Source organism: Oryx dammah, unplaced genomic scaffold, assembly GCF_014754425.2.
Source record: "Oryx dammah isolate SB20612 unplaced genomic scaffold, SCBI_Odam_1.1 HiC_scaffold_6, whole genome shotgun sequence".
Taxonomy (NCBI): domain Eukaryota; kingdom Metazoa; phylum Chordata; class Mammalia; order Artiodactyla; family Bovidae; genus Oryx; species Oryx dammah.
The window spans coordinates 1549549-1571043 of NW_024070190.1; the positions used below are offsets into that span (position 1 = coordinate 1549549).

Here is a 21495-nt window from a genome sequence, read left to right on the forward strand (position 1 = left end):
GAATACCAGACCACCTGACCTGCCTCTTGAGAAATCTGTATGCAGGTCAGGAATCAACAGTTAGAACTGGACATGGAACAACAGACTGGCTCCAAATCAGAAAGGAGTATGTCAAGGCTGTATATTGTCCCCCTGCTTATTTAACTTATATGCAGAGTACATCATGAGAAACGCTGGGCTGGATGAAACACAAGCTGGAATCAAGATTTCCAGGAGAAATATCAATAACCTCAGATATGCAGATGACACCACTCTTATGGCAGACAGCAAAGAAGAACTAAAGAGCCTCTTGATGAAAGTGAAAGAGGAGAGTGAAAAAGTTGGCTTAAAACTCAACATTCAGAAAACTAAGATCATGGCATCCAATCCCATCACTTCATGGCACATAGATGAGGAAACAATGGAAACAGTGACAGCCTCAATTTTGAGGGGGAGTTCCAAAATCACTGCAGATGGTGACTTCAGCCATGAAATTAAACAGTGCTTCTTCCTTGGAAGAAAAGTTATGACCAACCTAGACAGCATATTAAAAAGCAGAGACATTACTTTGTCAACAAAGGTCTATCTAGCCAAAGCTATGGTTTTTCCAGTAGTCGTGTACGGATGTGAGAGTTGGACTATAAAGAAAGCTGAACGCCAAAGAACTGATGCTTTTGAACTGTGCGGTTGGAGAAAACTCTTGAGAGTCCCTTGGACTGCAAGATCAAACCAGTTCATCCTAAAGGAAATCAGTCCTGAATATTCATTGGAAGGACTGATGCTGAAGCTGAAACTCCAATACTTAAGTCACCTGATGTGAAGAACTGACTCAGTGGAAAAGAGCCTGATACTGGGAAAGACTGAAGGCGGGAGGAGAAGGGGATGATGGAGGATGAGATGGCTGGATGGCATCACCGACTCAATGGACATGAGTTTGAGTAGGCTCTGGGAGCTGGTGATGGACAGGGAGGCCAGGTGTGCTGCAGTCCATGGGGTCACAAAGAGTTGTACACAACTGAGCAACTGAACTGAACTTTTCCTAAATATACAGTACAGAAGTGTTAACTGTATGCAGTGTCGTGCATCAGATCTCTAGAAGTTCCTCATCTTTGAAAATGGATGCCATAACCACTGAGGACTCTCTGCTCCCCTCCCCTCAACCCCTTACACCACCACTATACTCTATGTTTCAAAGACTGACTATCTTTGATGCCTCATATAAGTGGAATCATGCAATATTTATCTTTTTGTGCCTGGCTTACTTCACTTTTCACTTAGTATAAAGTCCTCAAGCTTCATCCATGTTGTAACATGTGATAAGATTTCCCTCCTTTCAAATGTGAGTTATATCCTGTTGTATGTACATACCATCTTTTCTTTATCCATTTATCTGCTGATGAACATTTAGGTTGCTTCCAGCTCTTGGCTACTGTGAATAATCCTGTAATGAACATGGGTGTAAAGCTATCTCTGGAACGTTATTTTCAACTCTTTTGTATATATAGCCAGAAGGAGGACTGCTGGATCATATGATAAATTTATACCAAGGCTTTGACTTAGCTTATGCTAAACCATTTTTAAAATTCATAGCTTTGAAGTATTTTATTATAAAAACCTGGTACTCATATAAATGAATAAGAATTTAAAAGTCATCATACATTTACTTCATTTTTGTTTGACCTCCTAGTAAATCTTTAGCTTCATTGATTTGGGGCACTATATAAGTCTTACACCTAATATCAATGCTGCTTCCCATTTTGTCATTTGGGGTTCAAACCCACGTCTGTAATTGGTACCACTGAAGGCAGATTTCAGTAGACTATGAAAAACTTGTTTTACTTGAGGCTCCAGATCCTTCATGGCTGGCAAAGAGTAATGGCCTACAAATCCTGCAGCAGCAACAGTCAGTCCAACTGCTACCACTGCACTGGCCATGGTACCCGCCTGGCTGCCCTGCCTCCACCAGGAGCTCAGTTCATCCCAGCCCAGCAAGACTGTGTCTCTTTCACAAAGCGATCCAGCCACCACCTCCTCGCCAATCTTTTATCATTTCTTTCCTTCTTCTGACTTTGAGTTTTCTTTGCTCTTCTTTTTCGAAGTCTTTCAGGTAATAGGTTAGGGTGCTTATTTGACTTGTCTTATTTTTGAGGAAGTCTGGAATCGCTATGAACTTCCCTCTTAGAACTGCTTTTGCTGCACCCCATCGATTTTGTAAGGCTGTGTTTTCACTTTCATTTGTCTCAGGGTATTTTCTGCTTATTTCACTGTTGACCCATTGGGTTTTTTAGCAGCATGTTGTTTAGTCTCCGTGCGTTTATTCTTTTCCCATTTTTCTTGCTATGTCTGATTTCCAGTTTCATACCACTGTGGTCAGAAAAGATGTTTGAAATAATTTCTATCCTCCTAGGTCTTTAATTCATTTTGAGTTAACTTTTATATACGGTGAAAAGTAAGGGTCCATGTTAATCCTTTTCACTGTAGGTATCCTGTTTTCTTATTACCACTTGTTAAAGAGACTGTCCTTTCCCCATTGTGTAGCCTTGGCACCTTTGTCAATGAGAAGGTTTATTTCTGGGCTCTCTATTGTCTATATGTCTGTCTTTATGCTAATAAATTATGGGCATTTTTAAGATTATTATTATTATTTTTTTTTTTGCAGTAGTGGGTCTTCCATGCTGCACGAGGGCTTTCTCTAGTTGTGGTGAGTAGGGGCTACTCTTTGCTGCAGTGCAGACTTCTCATTGTGGTGGCTTCTCTCCTGTTGCAGAGCACAGGCTCTAGGCACGGAGGGTCAGCAGTTGTAGCTCTCAGTCCCTAGAGTGTGGATTCAGTAGTTGTGGCTCACGGGCTCAGTTGCTCCGCTGGATGTGGGATCTTCCCAGACCAAGGATTGAACTCGTGCCCCCTGCATTATAAGGCAGATTCTTAACCACTGGACGACCAAGAAAACCCTCAATTGTTTTAATTACTGTAACTTTGTAATGTTTGAAGTCAAGAAGTGTGAGGCTTCCAACTCTGTACTTCTTTCTCAAGACTGGTTTCACTATTTGGGATCCTTTGAGATTCTGTATGAATTTCTAATTTTTTTCTATGTCTTCAAATATGTTATTGAGATTTTGATAGAGTTTGCAATATATATAGTGACATGTTTTTAGTCCTTTCTCATTTGGTTTTGTGCATCTATTATAGGAATTTTCTTTACCAGAGAACTTATTTCATATGTTTTCGTGATTATGAACTCCCTTGGGTTTTATTTGTCCAAGAAGGTCTTTATTTCTCTTTAACTTCTGAAGGGTAGTTTTGCTGAATATAGCATTTTTAGCTGACAAGTTTTTTTCTTTCTTTCTTTGAATAGATCATTCCACTCCCTTCTGACCTATAGTATTTCTGCTAAGAAATCTGTTGATAATCTTACACGAGTTCCCTTGTGACATAAGTTACTTTTCTCTCGTTTCTCTCGAGATTCTCAGTCTTTGATTTCTGATTGTTTGATCACTTTGCGTGGACATTTTTGGGTTCATCCTAGTTGGATTCTTTTAAGCTTCTTGAATATGGATGTTCATTTCCGTCCTAGATCTGGGAAGGTTCCTGCCATTATTTCTTCAAAGAAGCTGTCTGCTTATCTCTCTCTCCTCTTATAGTATATATTGGTCCATAAATCCCTAAGGCTTTTTCACTTTTCTTCTTCTTTTTTCATTTCATTCCTCTGAACCAATAATTTCAAATGAACTGTCTTAAAGTCACCAATTCTTTCTTCTGCCTGACCAAGTCTGATGTTGATCCCCTCTAGGGAATTTTTCAATTCAGTTACTGTATCCTTCAGTTCCAGAATTTGTATGGTTCTTTTTTACAGTTTCTCTGTGTTGATATTCTCACTTTGTTCACACATTGCTTTGTTTGTTCTGTTTACTGTGTTCTCTTGCAGTACACTGAGGTTCTTTAAAATGATTATTTTGAATTCTTTGTCAGGTAACCCATTGATCTTTATTTCCTCAGGGTCAGCTTAAGGTTTATTTCGTCCACTTGATTGGTCCATGTTTTGCTTTTTTGTGTGCCATGTTATCTGCCGTGTTATCTTATGATTTTTCACTTAAAAAAATCTCCCAGTCTTTATAGATTGGCCTCATAGAGGAAGACTTCCATGAATCATCCCAGCAAGAGATTCTGGAGGCCTTTCAAACCTTTCAGAAGGTTTGCCTCCTCTCTGGGCATGCTGGGAGAAAGTCTGCTGATTTCTTACTCTGAGTCTCTTCCTCCCTCTAATGTCTGTCTGCAGTACTGCAGGTTCTCAGACACTGAGGTCTCCAGGCATCTAAACTATGCCAGATCCCCATCAGTACTCCAAGTCAGGCAAAATAAAAACCAATCCCTTGGGTAGTTCCCCTAAAAGCTGAAAAGTCAAAGGTATGTTCCACTATTCTCTTTCCATTCCAAGGGAGAAGAAGCAAATTGGGCTTTTTTTCCCAATTGCTAGCTTTGCTGGCTTAGGAATGGGGCTGGTGTAGATGGAACCACTTTGCTAATCCATTTCACTGCTGCTATTCTTGTCTTTGGGCTTGTCAAGGCATTCTCATAATGACTTTTGAATTGTATATTGTTATTAAGTCAGTGTTTCTGTCAGACAGTGAATTCTGGAGCTTCTTACTCCATCATCTTTCTGGCCACAGAAAGGTTTATTTATACAATCTCACATTACAGCAAACTCAACAGAAACACAAGAATTTACAGTAACAACTTTGATTTAGAACAAAGAATATGTAACATTTTAAACATCCACTTACCTCTCTCCCTTTTTTTTCTCTTTTTGCATTTAAAGTTTATGAAGCTATCATACTATACACACAGTCTCACCCACCACTTCATCTCTGATTCCAGTCAGGCTACAGTAAAAGGCTCTGTTCATGTGTAAACTGACTTTGTACTGGATAGCACCTCATCTCAAACAGTAAACAGACTTCTCACTTCCTGCTCTGGGAGTTTGTCAGATATCTTCTGAGGCTGGTAGGTGTCACGTGTATGTAACTCAGAAGCAAAGAGGTAAACTTCAGGAGGCAACCATGTGTGTGTGTGTGTGCATGCACATGCTCAGTTGCTCAATCGTGTGTGTGTGTGCACACATGCTCAGTTGCTCAATCGTGTGTGTGTGTGTGTGTGTGTGTGTGTGTGTGCGCGCACATGCTCAGTTGCTCAATCATGTCCAACTCTGCAACACTATGGACTGTAGCCTGCCAGGCTTTCTGTCTATGTGAGTTTCCAGATAAGAATACTTGAGTTGCCATTTCCTACTCCAGGGGATCTCTCTGACCCAGGGATCACCTCCTGCACTGGCAGGTAGTTCTTTACCAGAGCGACCTGGGAATCCTCGATCCTCTTCAAAGAGGGACAGAAGTTGATAGACAAATGATTCTTTCAGAGTCACTTAGATGTATGATTCAGGGATGCAGACTCTGGAACTCACCAGAAACAGCAATTACCCTCATAGGTAACCAAGTCACTTATGCATCATTGTACTGGCTTTGCCTTCTTCTCCACATGACTCTCTTTATTCCCTCACTTCCTCTCCTTGAGAGCACTTCCCAAATAAACTAGTTATAACAAGCCTTTATCTCATGGGATAGAGGTAGGCAACCCCAGACTAAGATGCACATTAAGTAAATACAGCCTTATTCTATGGGATGTCCTTTTCTTTCCTATTAACAAGTTTAGGTAGATTTTCTTTTCTACTAGATTGTATTCTTTTTAAAGGTAAAAGGCCTCATTCACTGTACAGTCCCCAATGCATGACCTCATGATTTTAACACATACAATAACTTCCCACCAGGTTTTCCAAATGGCCTTGCTGTTCCTGAATGATTTATTATAAGAGACAATTTTCACAAGCTTGAAAGCTAATCATTTATGCAGAACTTCCTTCATATTCAAATCCATTTTTCTGTTTTGTTTTTTTTTTGTTCAATCCTACCTACTTAGACTTGGTCAAATAAACTTTCCATAGATAATTCATCCCAGATATCCATTCACTGCTGATAATTTGGGGGGCTGTGCTGCATGGCTTGCGAGATCTTAGTTCCCCAACCAGGGACTGAACCTGGCAGTGAAAACACCAATTCCTAACCACTGGATTTCCAGGGAACTCCCCATAAATATACTTTTGAAGCAATCTTTCTATTGAGGTGACAATATGACTGCCAGCAATGTTTTACTAAATTATAGATCCCTATAAGAAAATTAAAACTCTGTATCTTGGATTTCTGTTTCCCATATAAAAACTTTTTAATAAAAACATTCCCCCTGGACTAAAACATTTCTTTATATGACTGCTCCTCCAATACTGAAGCTAAACATACATTTTCCTGACTTTTTAGAAGTAAATCAGTATAATCAAGCAATTAAAAAAAATAAAAGCCTGTCACAATATGACTTTGAATGGCACTTCATAAGTTCAGAATATGATAAAGGAATTAACTCAAAACATAAATAATATAAGCTCCAGTGGTATTCTGTACAAGATAAGAGATACTGTGTTAGTTCTCAATAATCAATACACAATTAAATCAATGCTGAAAATACTTAAAATGTGGGCATACAGATGTCTTTTTAATTGAGACTTTCCTGGTGGCTCAGATGGTAAAGAATCTGCCTACAATGCAGGAAACTTGGGTTTGATCCCTGGGTCAGGAAGATCCCCTGGAGAAGGGAATGGCTACCCATTTCAATATTCTTGCCTGGAGAATCCCATGGACAGAGGAGCCTGGTGGGCTACTGTCCATGGGGTCACAAATAGTTGAACATGACTGAACGACTAACACTTTCACTTTTTTCTAACGAACGTTATCCCAGCTACATTTCTCTAGTGGTTTGTATGACAGGTCTAAACCCTGGCACATGAAACTTGATAACTGGACACACTGGTAAAGGAGGAAGGAAAATGTGACAAAAAGATGCTGCTTGGGGAAGCATACAATCTCCTTTGTTCATCTAACACAGTATGTCAATACCCACAAGTCTCAGCTATGATGTACACTGTCTTCCTGCTCAGTTACTGCAGAAACCCTTACATCAGCTAACACTGAGTCCACAGAATACTGTAAACCTGACGGCCAAGACGTCAGAAAGCAGAGCTTGTGGTCAGCTGTCTTGGAAATACTCACTCCTCCAAAGATACTGCAACTGTTTTCATTTCACCATCTTCCCCATTTGCTGTGAATGCTCATATGTGTGATTCAGATCAAGGCAAAGTCCTACCAAAACTACTCATGGATGTAGAGCTGAGTTAGCCTCTAACACCACACGCCATTAGTACTGGGCTTATATTGCACACTGTGCAAAAGACCCAGAATCCTGGGGATGGAAAGGATTTTAGGGGGCATCTAATCTGAGATTAGATGACTTGTACAAGGTGACAGTGTCAGGGGAAAGACCAGGTCATGAACTCAAGTTGCTCCAGTCATCCACTGTACTGGGAGAAGTCGTTTATCTCGCTCCTACCCAAAATATCTTAATGAACATCCCCGTGTAATGAACAAACTAACATAAAAAACCGTCTCTTACTTAGATGCTTTTACATCATATTTAAACAAGTATCTGGAAATGTATTATTCTAAGAAGAAGAAGAATAATCTGTAACCAAATATACTGAAAAAATATATCCACTTTGACAAATTTCAATTTATAAAACTAATGTAGTTCAGACGTAGACACAAACTTTGCTTGAATGAAGTTTCGCATATCCTCATTCAAAACGCCACATTCATGTATTATCACTAGTAATATAACATTCTACCGGACTCAAAGGTGCAAAAAGACTACCTTGCATGTGGAGAATTACTCTGCCTTACTTACTTAAGTAAGGCAAAACTATTTGGTGTCTTTTTTTTTAAGGCTTTATTTATCTATCTATTTTTGGCCACACCACGGGGCATGTGGGATCTTAGTTCCCTGACCAGGGATTGAACCCACACTCCCTGCAGTGAGTCTTAACCACTGGACCATCAGGAATGCCCCTATTTGGTGTTTCTTAAGGTCAAGCACATGCTTTAGCTTTAAAGTTCCATCCTATGAGGTCAATGCAGGTCCACCAGCCCAAAATGGGACAGTCTTTAATCCAGATCCATCATGAGTCATTTACTCATTTAACACACACAAGTTATTTTTCACAGCACTGGGCTAGATGCTACAGAAGAATAGGAGGTGATTTTGAAAGACACAGACTAGGTACAGGGCACCAACAGCAAGCCAACTTTATACACATTTTCATATAATCTTCACAATAACCCTAGGAGAGAGGTGTTATTATACCTGTTTCACAAAGGAAAGAACAGAGAAAACCTAACCAAAGGTAGCAGAAGGTAGTGCTTTGGAACATCTGCACTCTCACCAAGAATCCTAGCCCATCTCTGTGCCTACCACCACAGCCCTCTGCATTTCAGCAGGGAACTGATGAAGCACTGAAATCTGTTCTGGAGTAGAGTTGATCTTCCTAGACTCAGATTTGATACGTCTCCACAGTATATAGGAGCTTTGACTCTACAACAAGGAAAACTAGTGTCTAGATCCACTCAGAATTCCAAAAATTCACAGGAGTTACAGCCTTTTTGTCTGTAAAACAAAGATCCAAACAGCATCTACATCTCATGTGTTGTTGCATGAGAGGCTGAAATGACTGCAGAGGTATAAAGCACCAGAACAGTGCACATAGTAAGTGCCCAGTTAAAGCTGGCAGCTGCTTCCAAAATTACCATCATTTTTTAGCAACTATATTCCTCAAAACTGTTTCCTCGGAATATAGTTCCAAAGGAGAAAAAAGCTATGTAATTCACATTCACTATAAGGCTGTCTATAACTGCAAAAAAGGTTTTTTTGATCAGATGTACCATTATCCAACCATAAAATTTTAATTCTGAAAACTGCTTAGAAATACAGAAACATTTAATATAGTAGATTAATGATGAATACAAAACTCAATGCTACAACTACATAAGCTCCATGCAAATAGTCAAGGATGTATCTCAAGGACTACACTTATCTTTTTTCTTTTTTCTTTTTTTTTGGCTGAGCTGAGCAGCTTGTGAGATCTTAGTTCCCTGAAAAGGGATCAAACCCACATCCTTGGCAGTGAAAGTGTGGAGTCCTAACCACTGGACAGCCAGGATTACATTCAAAGGATAACAATTCCAAGGATTACATTCCAAGGCAGAAAAATGAAAACAGCTATAGGATAGTGAAATAACAAATGATTATTTTTCTTTTTAAAAGTTTCCCTTATATTGCTTTTTAAATTTCTGTAATAAAAAAAAAGTGTGTTAAGTTAATTCATAATATACTAAATAGGTATCTATGACATCTGACTTAATAGGAGTCTGTAAGAAAATCAAATCATTCTGAGCCTGCTCTGTAATAATAAAAACAGTACATCCCCTCCACAGAAATATACAGGTTTGTGCTCTTCCCCCAAGTTCCTTACAGCAAGCCACTGTAAACATGTGCCAGTTAAAATTATGCTCCTAGACTAAAATGCTTCAAGGTAGTTTAATGGTTTAAAGCTTCAAGGTGGAGAACGTTTTACTGCTAGGTGGCGCCAGTGGTAAAGAATCCACCTGCCAATGCAGGGAACACAAGAGATGCCGGTTCGACCCCTGGGTTGGGAAGATCCCCTAGAGGAGGGCAAGGCAACCAATTCCAGTATTCTTGCCTGGAGAATCCCATGCACAGAGGAGGCTGGCAGGCTACAGTCCATGCGGTCACAAAGAGTCAGACAAGACTGAAGCGACTTAGCATGCACACACACCAGGTTCAAGGGTGCTGTGCTGTACTCAAGGGTAAAGAGAATCAAAGAAAGAAAAGAATTCAAATCTCCTTTGGTTTTAATTTACATGACTCCCAGACATACTAATGGTGTATGAGAAACATCATTCAAAGTTTTCGATGAAGGAAACCAACAGAACTCCAACTCTAGGTTGGTCATTCGGTTCTTTCCTAATCTCTCACCACCACTAATTCAAGCCAGGTGGTGGGATCACAGGTACAAGGAGCAGACAGCCTACAAACCTGTTGTCTCTTCTGCCTAACCCGTGAATCTTGCCAGAAAATATTTTTGCAAATTTATCCAAAGCTTTAAGGATGTCTATTCCCTTTGTGCTAAAATTTTCACTAGAAAGAATTTTTCCTACGAGAACAATTAAGGATGAAAAAAAATGTTTGTCAGGCAAAAAGGGTTTGGGGCAGCAGTGTTAACACTCATTACCTGCTAGTTCTTGAGTGTCACACTACATATGACTCTGGTGCATGCCTGATGTACAGTATTTTTCTTATAACCTAGAAACTACATTTATTCCATTTTAGTGATGAGAAGACTGAGGCTCAGAGAAGTTACTAACTTGCCCCAGGCCACACAACCCATGGGCTTCCCTGGTGTCTCAGTGGTAAAGGATCTGCCTGCCAATGCAGGAGACACGGGTTCAATCCCTGGGTCAAGAAGATCCCCTGGGAGGAGGGCATGGCAACCCACCCACTCCAGTATTCTTGTCTGAGAAATTCCATGGACGGAGGAGCCTGGTGGGCTACAGCCCGTGGAGTAGCAAAAGAGTCAGTGGCGACTTAGCGATTAAACACCACCACCACAACCATTAAATGACAGAGCCAGAACCTAAATCTGGGACAATCTGAATAGAAACATTAGGTTCCTCTCAACGAACGACCACCTAAAAAATGTTATAAAATGTCATAAAGAGGAAGTGTTAGTTGCTCTGTTGTGTCCAATTCTTTGTGACCCCATGGACTGTAGCCCACCAGGCTCCTCTATCCATGGGATTCTCCAGGCAAGAGTACTGGAGTGGGTTGCCATTCCCTTCTCCAGGGGATCATCCCGACCCAGGAATCAAACTCAGGTCTCCTGCATTGCAGGCGGATTCTTTACTGTCTGAGCAAAAAAAGAAAAAATGTCATAATGTTTAAGCAAATCATATGTCAAGGTTAATATTATAGAGCTATTTAAAATCCTGTTCTTATCCATTCATCTGCTGATGGACATCTAGAAAGCTGTGGTACATATACACAATGGAGTATTAGTCGGCCATTAAAAAGAATACATTTGAATCAGTTCTGATGAGATGGATGAAACCGGAGCCGATTATACAGAGTGAAGTAAGCCAGAAAGAAAAACACCAATACAGTATACTAACACATATATATGGAATTTAGAAAGATGGCAATGATGACCCTGTATGCAGGACAGCAAAAAAGACACAGATGTGTATAGCGGACTTTTGGACTCAGAGGGAGAGGGAGAGGGTGAGATGATTTGGGAGAATGGCATTGAAACATGTATAATACCATGTAAGAATCGAATCGCCAGTCTATGTCCGATGCAGGATACGGCATGCTTGGGGCTGGTACATGGGGATGACCCAGAGAGATGTTGTGGGGAGGGGGGTGGGAGGGGAGTTCATGTTTGGGAACGCATGTACACCCATGGTGGATTCATGTCAATGTATGGCAAAACCAATACAGAATTGTAAAGTAAAATAAAAAATAAATAAATAAAAATAAAATCCTGTTCTTCAAGAATCTTTAATGAGATGGAAAATACCCATGATACCAAAGCATTTGTCGCTCAGTTGTGTCCGACTCTTTGAGACCCCATCGACTACAACCTGTCAGGCCCCCCTGTCCATGGGATTCTCTAGGCAAGAATAGTGGAATGGGTTTCCATTTCCTTCAAAGAAGGGAGGTATGATCCCAGTTTAGAATTGAGACACAAGTCACACGGGGATAAGAACCTTATCTATCTTGGTTTTGTCTCCCCCCCCCCAAAGCCCAATACTGTCCCTGACATGTAGCAGGAACTCAGTATCTGTTGCTAAAATAAATTACGTGTGAGCATAGTTTTTAGAGACCAGGAAAAAAAATACCCAAAATGTTATCAGTGGTTACTGCTGGATTCTAGATTTAGGGATGCCTTTTGGTTTTTCTTTTTTACATCTGTTTGTATTTTCAAATATTCTATAAATTTGTATTACTTTCAGAATCTGGAAAAAAAACATAATGGCTAATTTTCAAGTCTTATATTTAAGCATCTTCCTATACAAGAGATGTAGTTAAGCTCCAGATCAACTCAATATGCAGACTAATACATGATATATCTTGGTCACAGTTACAGAAAAACTACTTCAGAGCTAGAAAGTGATCATTATCTTTTTATATGCTAGTATCATAAATGGGAACAGGATTTAATATGTGTTACAAATATAAATGGTTTCATCAGCTACAGTTATCAGTAGTGTATTAGGTAGTAAATGTATTTATAAAACTATAACATCCACAAAATGTGTCTATTAATGGTTTGTGCACTTTGTATATTAAATGCTGGTGCCACAAGGATTAAAAATCAAATGTGGTGGCTTTTGCAGCAGAATGAGGGTTTCTTGCCAAGGTCATCCCCACACACTGCAAATCTACTATGGAGCAGTACTGAAACAGTGCCTCATCTCAGGTGGTTTATTAAGCATGTTACCTAAAGGAATATTTATGGTCACTATTATCCCATGCATTTTTAAAAAATACTTATTTATTTATTTGGCTCTACCTGGTCTTAGTTGCAGCATGCGGGATCTTTAGTTATCACATGTGGGATCTAGCTCTCCCAACCAGTGATCAGATGGAACCTAGACCCCCTGCATTGAGAGCTTGGAGTCTTAGACCACCAGGGAAGCCCCACCCCCACCCCCCGCCATGCATTTTTAAAGGACTAGATTTTTAAATAAACAGTATAAACTAAGGATGAGCCAAGTGGTATTTTTATTAGCTCATCATTCTGGGAAATTTCAAACAGCAAAACATGGCACAAATCTGATGATAATTCTATTATCAAACTGCCTCCAAAATGACTTCATTTTCTAAACAAATTCTGGCTTCACTGGCCAGATGCTATTGCAGTGACCACTCTAAAAAAACCCTAAAGGGAAAAAGCATGAACTACACTGAACCAGTCTATTTTAAAAGCAACTTGAGACGTGTGGTGGGCCGGAAGGAAGAGGGAGAGAGAAGAGAAAGAGTATCTTAGAGTAATAAAAGGTAAAATGTGGAGGGATGGACTGGGCGTTTGGGACTAGTACCTGCACACTATCCACATACAGAAAGGATAACAACACGGCCCCACTGTACAGCAGAGGGGACTATATTCAATATCCTGGGATAAACCGTAATGGAGAAGAATATAAAAAAGAATGTCTGTGTGTGTAGAACTGAGTCACTTTGCTGTACAGCAGAAATCAACACTACACTGTAACTTAACTATACTTCAATTTTAAAATACATTAAATATAATAAGATATCATTAATAATAAGATATATTAAAAATAATAAGATGTTTCTTAAAAGGTAAAATGGATGTGTTATGCTGTATAATTTTCAATGGGAAAAAAAAAAGCACTTGACAGGCAGAAAAGAATGAAGGAGAAAAAGACAGCTACAGTACTGTCTTAGTAGTTAGTACTAAGTCTTAGTGCTGTCTTAGTACTTAGTTACCGGCCCTAAGTCCTTTTTTCAATAGGTGTAAAAACACAAGAATCGCTTTCCATGATCAAAGGTGTTTTCTCTTTGGAAATTAGGTTTATTCCTGAACTAAGCCAAGAAGAAATTCCACCAACATAACACTACCAAATAATCTAGATTTCCAGGAGTTATCAATGCAGGTCAAAGTCTCTGATGCGGGTAAGCTTTTACATCAGGACAACCTGGTGTTTCTGTCACAGTGACCTCAGCTTTCCCCTTGTGAGGAAACTATGGGTTGGATCACTGGATCCATTCTGATTCCCTTCTTCCTTGCCTCCTTCTACTAGAAGCTGGAAATGAAGTCTCCTTCTTTCCCAGAATCCTTGTAGCAAAGAGTGGCCAAAGAAATACAGATGGAAGTTCCAGGAGAGAGACTTCTTTGTCACATAATCTTGAATAAAAAACCATTTTTGTTCTCTGCCCTTTTCCCTGCAGAGACCACAGGCTCATCTCAAGGTAGAGTCCTAGCCAGACTGCACCAATGAGGCCACAGCCACCACTTGTTTGGCTCCCTGAAGCCCCTGAGTAGTTCTTAGGGCCTCGACCTCTCAGCTCCAGATTTTTTTTGTTTCATCAGGAAAATAACCCCCTGGCTTGTTTAAGCCACTCTGCGTTGGGTTTTCTCTTAGTCGCAGCCAGATACATTCCTGCCTGTTAAAATCATCGATAGGACAAACTTTGTATGTTTTAACTTATCAATGATCAACTTAACCAAAGTCCCAAAAGTCTTCACAGAGGTAAGACTGACAGAGAGCACTGACTCCCTGCATCTGTCACAGCATCCTCCCAGGACCCTGCAAAGGACGAAATTAGGACCCCAACCCAGGTCAGCCCGAGAGCAGTTCCCGAGCTCTTTACTGCTGGGCTCTACAACCTCTGATGTATTTTCTTTTAGCTTATAAACAGTCTGAACCTTCAGTTCTGCTCTCTAACTCTACTACACTTGTCCTAATAAACTACTCTGATTGGAAGAAGACTTTCACTGTGGGCAGGGGCAATTCGTATGCAGTTGTTTTTGTTTTTTAAAAAGAGAGAAAAACTTCCTTGGTGGTCCAGTGGTTAAGACTTTGCTTTCCAATGCAGGGGGCTCATGTTCCATCCCTGGCCAGGGAGCTTGGATCCCACCTGCCTCCAGGCCAAAACACTGAAACATTAAAAAAAAAAAAAACGGAAACAACACTGTAACAAATTCAATAAAAACTTTTTAAAATGGTCCACATCAAAAAAAAAAAAATCTTAAAAAAAAAAAAACCTGGCAAGCATTTGCTTTCTAGTGTTTTGAAATCCCTCTCCATCTAGTGTTTTGAAATCCCTCTCTATCACGTGGCACAGGGCTGTTGTGACCAAACACTGTGTGCCTGGCCCTGGGCTCAGCATTTCACCCGCATCACCTCCTTCTGTGCTCACAACATCCCTGGAAGACATATCTACCATGGTCCCCACTGTATAGATAAACAAATAGAACATGTTACCCCAGGCCCCCAGCATTTTCTTCAAAGGCGCCAGTGAATAACAAGTTCAGAGCAACATCAAACCACAAGGGAGAGTAACTGATTCTGAGGCTTGTCTTCAGTAAAAACAATAGAAAAGACTGGCTTCAGACCATTTAAGGAATGAAAAATTCTCAAGGCAAGAACCATCACAGCTAAAGACAGTGCAAAGACCTCTCATCCAGCACAAAAGGTAAAACTCCGCATTCGTGTCCAATACAGCTTTTCTCATTATGTACTTAACCACCTTCACCAGGGGCTAATACGCCGGATACACTGTGAGCTACCAGGAAGGCCAATAATAATATTTAGGTAGCTGTGAATGCTCATTTATCATTTTAATAAATGAACCATTTATTTAATTCATTTAATTCATTTTCCAGTATGCTAGATTTTCATTTTCAATAGAAAAATGTGTACTTTATGAACTATAGTTTATAATGAATATGGTTATTACTGATTTATCCAGCACTTCCTATGTGGCCAGCGCTGTGATGTTTTACATACATTTTTATTCTCTAAATAGTCACAACCACCACAGGATGTAGGTATGCTCCTACATCAGAATCCTACATCACCCTCTTTCAGAAATGGGCTGCAGGTAATGAGTTTTCTCAAGCTCCCTACTTAAAGGTAAGACCAAGACTCAAATTCAGATCTGGCCAAGAGTCCTTTGCTTTCAACTACTAGGCTTCATAAAGTTATTGCATCTGTTCTTAATGTTTACTAGCTTTTATCAAGCCCTAGCTAGAAAACTCTATCCAGCTTAGCTCTTGTTTTCATTTTCAGCACTCCTTCATTTTCATATATTTTGGCTTCACCTCTCTCACAAAAACATCTAAAAAATTATTATCTATTTACCAAGGCATAAGACAATCTTCACTAAAGTTTGCCAGATTAAAAAGATATGTAATTATGTAACTGCTGCTCTTACTTTTAATCAACCGTGTGATCAGCTGTTTTAGTAACTAGTTCTGTTTCTCAAGCAAACAGCAGTCAATGAATCCTGTTGTGCCCATCACTGTCAACATGTAAAAACATGTTTTGCTTCGTTTTTAATTTTTTTTTTATGGCTGTGCCACATGGCATGTAGGATCGATCTTAGCTCCCCAACTAGGGATCAAACCCACGCCCCCTGCATTGACTGGAAGCACACAAAGTCTTAACCACTGGACCACCAGGGAAGTCCCCAAAACATGGCTTTTAAAGTCTTTAACAGCAATATCCTAAAAGCCCACCAGACATCAACCTCAATTTATAAAAACAGGAGGTCACTGCCTCATTCACCGCCAATACTTCTTTCTACAATAACATATGAGGGATTCCGAACTCTGAAAATGCCTATGAGTCTAAACTTTATATAGGAGCTTTCAATTGTATGGTATGTGTATACATTTTTCAATGTAAAAATAAAAATATAATCATAAGATATAAAACAATCCCAAAAGAAAAAAAAAGGAAAAGTCTAAAGTTAACAAATTCCATGTTTGTCTCTCAGAACGTTGGCCAGCACCAGGGCTATATTTCTGACTCTTCTTACCCACTGATTTGCTACATTCTCCCAGACTTTCCTCTAGACCACTCTCCTTCCTCTTTGTAAACCATAACTCACATTTAATTGACTTAATCAATACTACTACCCCACACGAAGTTATGAAGTCTAAATTCTGAATATCAGTATTAAGTAAATCAAGAACAATTTTTCATTATTATAATATTGCCCATGTATCTATGCCAAGGTCGACCATCCTCATCAAAACCTTAAACTTGAAAATGAATTTCCATTTACAAAACTGCTGACTAATAAAATCAGTAATATTCATTTAGATTCAAGCAACAATCTCAGATACTCTGCATGGCTGTTCCAAAGTAATTAGCCAAAAAACAAAAGCAAAAACTTAAAAACTAGTGATTTTTTCCTACATTTGTTTTAGTCCTAGTGGATTTTATGTGTTATCAATTCTTTGAGGAGTCAATGATCATCCAAGACTGGCATTCATTTCTTTAACCACTACCCTATTGCCCGTATTTTAAGCTCACTGAATTTTTGGTCCATTGCGTAGAAGAATTTCTCTACTAATAAAAATACAACCCATTAAACATTAACTTACCCCCAGGACAGTCTCTCTGGAAACAAATTCCAAGCATTATAATCACCAATTTGTACTATGTAGACTTAAAGGCAGAGAATCTTATTTATCCTGATTTAAACTAGGAACCTATACACATTTTAAGGCAACTATGTGAAGAAAAATGGCAAATCCAAATTCACAATAATCAGAAGCCCAACCAGGAAAATAAAGACCTTTCTTAATTGGCACTTTTCAAACAAAAAGCTTCCCACCCCAGACATCTAACAATATTAAAATATTTGTTGACTTTCCAAACTCCTACCTCATTTTACTTCTGCAATTATAGAAATGCAAACTTTTTCCCCTAGCTATTCAAATATATAGACTGTCAGAAATTGTGCTAGGCATTAGAAATAGATTTAATCCATGCTATAGTATTTATTATTAATAATAATGAAATAATAAAAAGCAACTGATTATATATATATATTAGGGCTTCCCTGGTAGCTCAGACAGTAAAGCATCTGCCTGCAATGCAGGAGACCTGGGTTCAATCCCCAGGTCGGGAAGATCCCCTAGAGAAGGAAATGGCAACCAACTCCAGTACTCTTGCCTAGAAAATTCCATGGATGGAGGAGCCTGGTAGGCTACAATCCGGGGGATTGCAAAGAGTCAGACACATCTAAGCAACTTGACTGGCACTGATATATATTAAGCTGTTACTGTTTACAAAATGGTATGGCAAGTTTTTGTTCATTAGGCATTATTTCTTTTAATTCTCACAAAACTCTAAGAAAGGTATAATACTAGCATCAGTCCCATTTTACAGATGGGCAAACTGAGACAGAGAGGTGTCCACAAACTGTCCCAAGATTCCACAGGGATTTGAACCTAACTCTGAGTGATTCCAGTTGCCCACACTTGCTTTAACCACCTAGTATCAAGCAATGAGACACATGACTATGTGTGGTTCAGAAAACTAGTCTTACTCCTTATTCCATGGGGTGGTTCTCTAGAGCCTGTTATACCAGATGAAGTAAATCGGAAAGAGAAAAACAAACATCATATATTAATGCACGGAATCTAGAAAAATGGTACTGATGAGCCTATACGCAGGGCAGGAACAGAGATGCAGACGGTGACAACAGACGTGGACACAGCAGAGGAAGGAGCAGGCGAGACACAGACAGAGAGCAGCACTGAAACACAGACCTTACCAGGGGTAAAGACAGGTAGCTAGGGGGAAGTTGCTGTATAACACGGGGAGCTCAGCCCGGCGCTCTGTGACAACCTAGAGGGGTGGGATAGGGCGCAGGGCGGGAAGGAGGTTCAAACAGAGAGGGGACGTATGTATGTTTATGGCCGATTCACACTGTTGTGTGGCAGAAACCAACACAACACTGTAAAGCAATCATCCTCCAGTTAAAAATTTTCAAAAAAAGAAAAAGATAAAACCTGGTGGCTCTAACAGAATTTGACTCTGGGAAGCATGCATGACAAAATTTCTTGGTACACACTGCACCAAGTTCTATCGTCAAATGTGTTCAAATTTACTTTCCTAGAAGGTGTAACTCACTTACCAGTGACTGTGAAAAGTTAAAGCCCTATGTTAAATTATTAAAGACTTCTTTGGAGTTGAAGTGTGAATATTTCATTAATGCGTAGGTTGCTGAAGAAATGCAAACTCTTGAGACGCTTAAGAAACTTTATCCCAACAAAGCAATTTTAAACTGTCTCGTGTCAGAATATCATATCTACAAAGGGAAGAGCCTTCAAATTTTTAAACATGCCTCACCCATATTTCATTTTATTCTAAATGGAAATTAATTCAAAAAAGAAATCCACTTCTAAAGCTCACGTTATGCAAGAGAGCTTCCTAGATGCTTACATCACTTGCCTGTGTGTATGGGCATAGGCAAGACAGGTGAAGAAAACATAGTATTATTAGAAGAGCCATCTGTCCTCACAACCCTCCAGATGAACAAAACAAGAAACTTGCTGAAAGGAGAGGTATGTGTGTTAACAGTTCAACATAAACAATCTTACACCAATATTTTTTCTGAATAAATTTAATATTTTGTTTTAAAATAGGAACTAGGCAAAAAGAACCAGGGAACAAACGAAATAACTAAAACAAGTTACTGAAATGCAACTGGGGTTTTAATGTCCAAATCTACTTTGCAATATTCCTATATGAAGAGTTTATCTCAGAAGTAACTCTCCTAGGATGTTACATAATTTAAAAGAGGAAAAAAAAAGAGGGGGAAAGACAGAGACAGGACAAGCACAGGGATGTTTATCAATAAAAATAAGCAACAAGAGAGACAAGTTCGCAGCTCATCCAAAAAACGCCTGCCAAATACTCTTGCTATTTGTTTCCTCCAAGTTATTGTTTTGGAAAACATCTTGTTCTGTCTTAAAATAACCTGCTTAATTGTTCTAAAAAACCACTGCATTTCCATAGAGGGCTAAAGAGCTCCCACGTTTCGATGCACTAACTGATAAAGTCGAAATAAGTTATGCACCAAGCCAAAAGCGAGCTAGAAAGCTCCTACCCTCCCTGACGTAAGGACACCAGCTACTGAATGAATCCACCACTGCACCCTCAGTGAAACGCCTAGTCCCTCTGTGGTATTTGAAGAACAATCATTCAAACTACCTTATTTCTCTAGATGATGGAAATGAGCCACACTGGCGATTACAAGTATGCTAGTAATTAACATTTTTAGAGAAGATCAAAATGACCTTGGACATTTTAGTATTCACTCTAAGAATCCCAATCCTCCCATTAAGAATCAGAATTTGATCCCCGTCCTACATGGTTAAAGCTGTTACGACTAGGAAAGTCCCAGAGAAACGAGAAAGTTAAAAAAAAAAAAAAAAAATCCCAAGTTGTGAAAGGCAAAGTCTGAGATCCATAATACGGAAAGATTTTTATGAACCAAGTGTAACTCAAGATGTGTTTTATAAGCGTGTCAGGCGATGAACACACACTGTCCTCCAACCCAGCAGACTCCCTGACACCATCCCCACGCTTTGGCCGCTCACCCCCATCCTGGCCCCTCTCACTCCGGGGTGGAGGGTGGGGGGCGGGAACTCCTGTCTTAAGCCTTGACATCTGCGGAGCGTTTCCCAATAGCGAGACAAGGCCCCTCAGCTGGAGGAAGTGGATACTGACAAGAGAAGGGAGAGAAACAAGAGACAGAGCTAGAATTCAAGCGTGCCAAGGAATAAGGAGAGAGTCACGCATACTCTGTGCCGTCCGACTGGGTCCGGATGGCACAGCCCAGGTGTCCAGACTAAAGTTGGCATCTCCAAAGTCCAAGAATGCAACTTGGGCGCGCGGGTACAAACACGGCCTTCGGCTTTTCTGAAGCCGGTTAAGTTAGCACAGGGTTCCCGGTGCCTGGAGACCTGGGAGGCGTGGAAGGGTGGGGACTCCCGCGAGGTCTCCTCTCCCTGGGTGTCCTCCGGCTCCGCGAGGGAAGGGACGAGGAACTAAGTCGACTTTGGCCCGGGCGCTGGGACGCGGGACGAGGATGTTCGGGAAGCTGTCGGGGGCTCGGCCGGGGAGTCCGAGAACGCAGGGGGGATGCCTACCTTGTAACATGGCCTCAAGTTTCTTCCTGTCCACGCGGAAGCGCTCCTCGCTCCACTCGGGGCTGTGCAGGGGCGCCCCGGCGACCAGGTCGTCCTCCGAGCCGGGCATGGGAGAGTCCGTGCTGCGCTCGCTGTTGGAGCCCGGGTCCGACTGCGCCGCCAGGTAGCCGGGCTCGCCCTGGGCGGCCATGGTGGGCGCGCGGCGCTCGGGCTCCGGCTGCCGCCGCTGTTCTGCCTGAGCCGCCGCCGCCGCCGCCTCCGCTCGCCCGCCGGGCTCCGCTGGCTCCCCGCGCCGCGGCGCTAGCTCGTGCCCCCGCGGGCGCCGACGCCGCCGCCAACGCCGCCGCCACGGAACCCCGTGCGCATCCCAGCCCCCGGCGCCGCCTACGCCGCCCGCCGCCCCGGGTCCGGGCCCCGGTCCCCGGCTAGTGGCTGCACCGCCCCCTGCCAGCAACGCCCGCGCGGAATGAGCGCGCCGCGCCGCCCGCGCCTCCATCCGCAGGGCCCCGGCGCCCCCTCCCCGCCCGCCGCCCCTGCAGCCGCGCGCTCATTGGCCGGGCCGGCCCACGGGGAGCCGCGGCGGGCGGGCGGGCAGCCCCTGGCTCGCGCACACACTCGCGCGCACACACTCACCACGTACGCACTACCACTTTCCTGCGGTTACACGTCTGAATTTTGTCCCACACACATACTTTCACAGTTCTTCCATCACGGACACTCGCCGAGTTCAAGCACAGCACCCTCCTGAACTCACTCGAAGTACAGACACAGTTACCCGTCTCTTGACCTACAAACACTACTCT

General features: G+C 41.3%; 1 protein-coding gene across 1 annotated transcript in view; it reads right to left on the reverse strand.

Moving 5' to 3' along the window:
• The window catches only part of LOC120865383 (protein bicaudal C homolog 1), a 354738-nt gene extending 333809 nt beyond the window's left edge, over window positions 1-20929 (reverse strand). Inside the window, exon 1 of the mRNA XM_040242641.1 lies at window positions 20693-20929. Coding sequence (XP_040098575.1) covers window positions 20693-20882 — 190 coding nt within the window. The 5' untranslated portion in view covers window positions 20883-20929. The remainder of the gene's footprint in view (window positions 1-20692) is intronic.
• Between the last annotated feature and the right edge of the window lie 566 nt (window positions 20930-21495).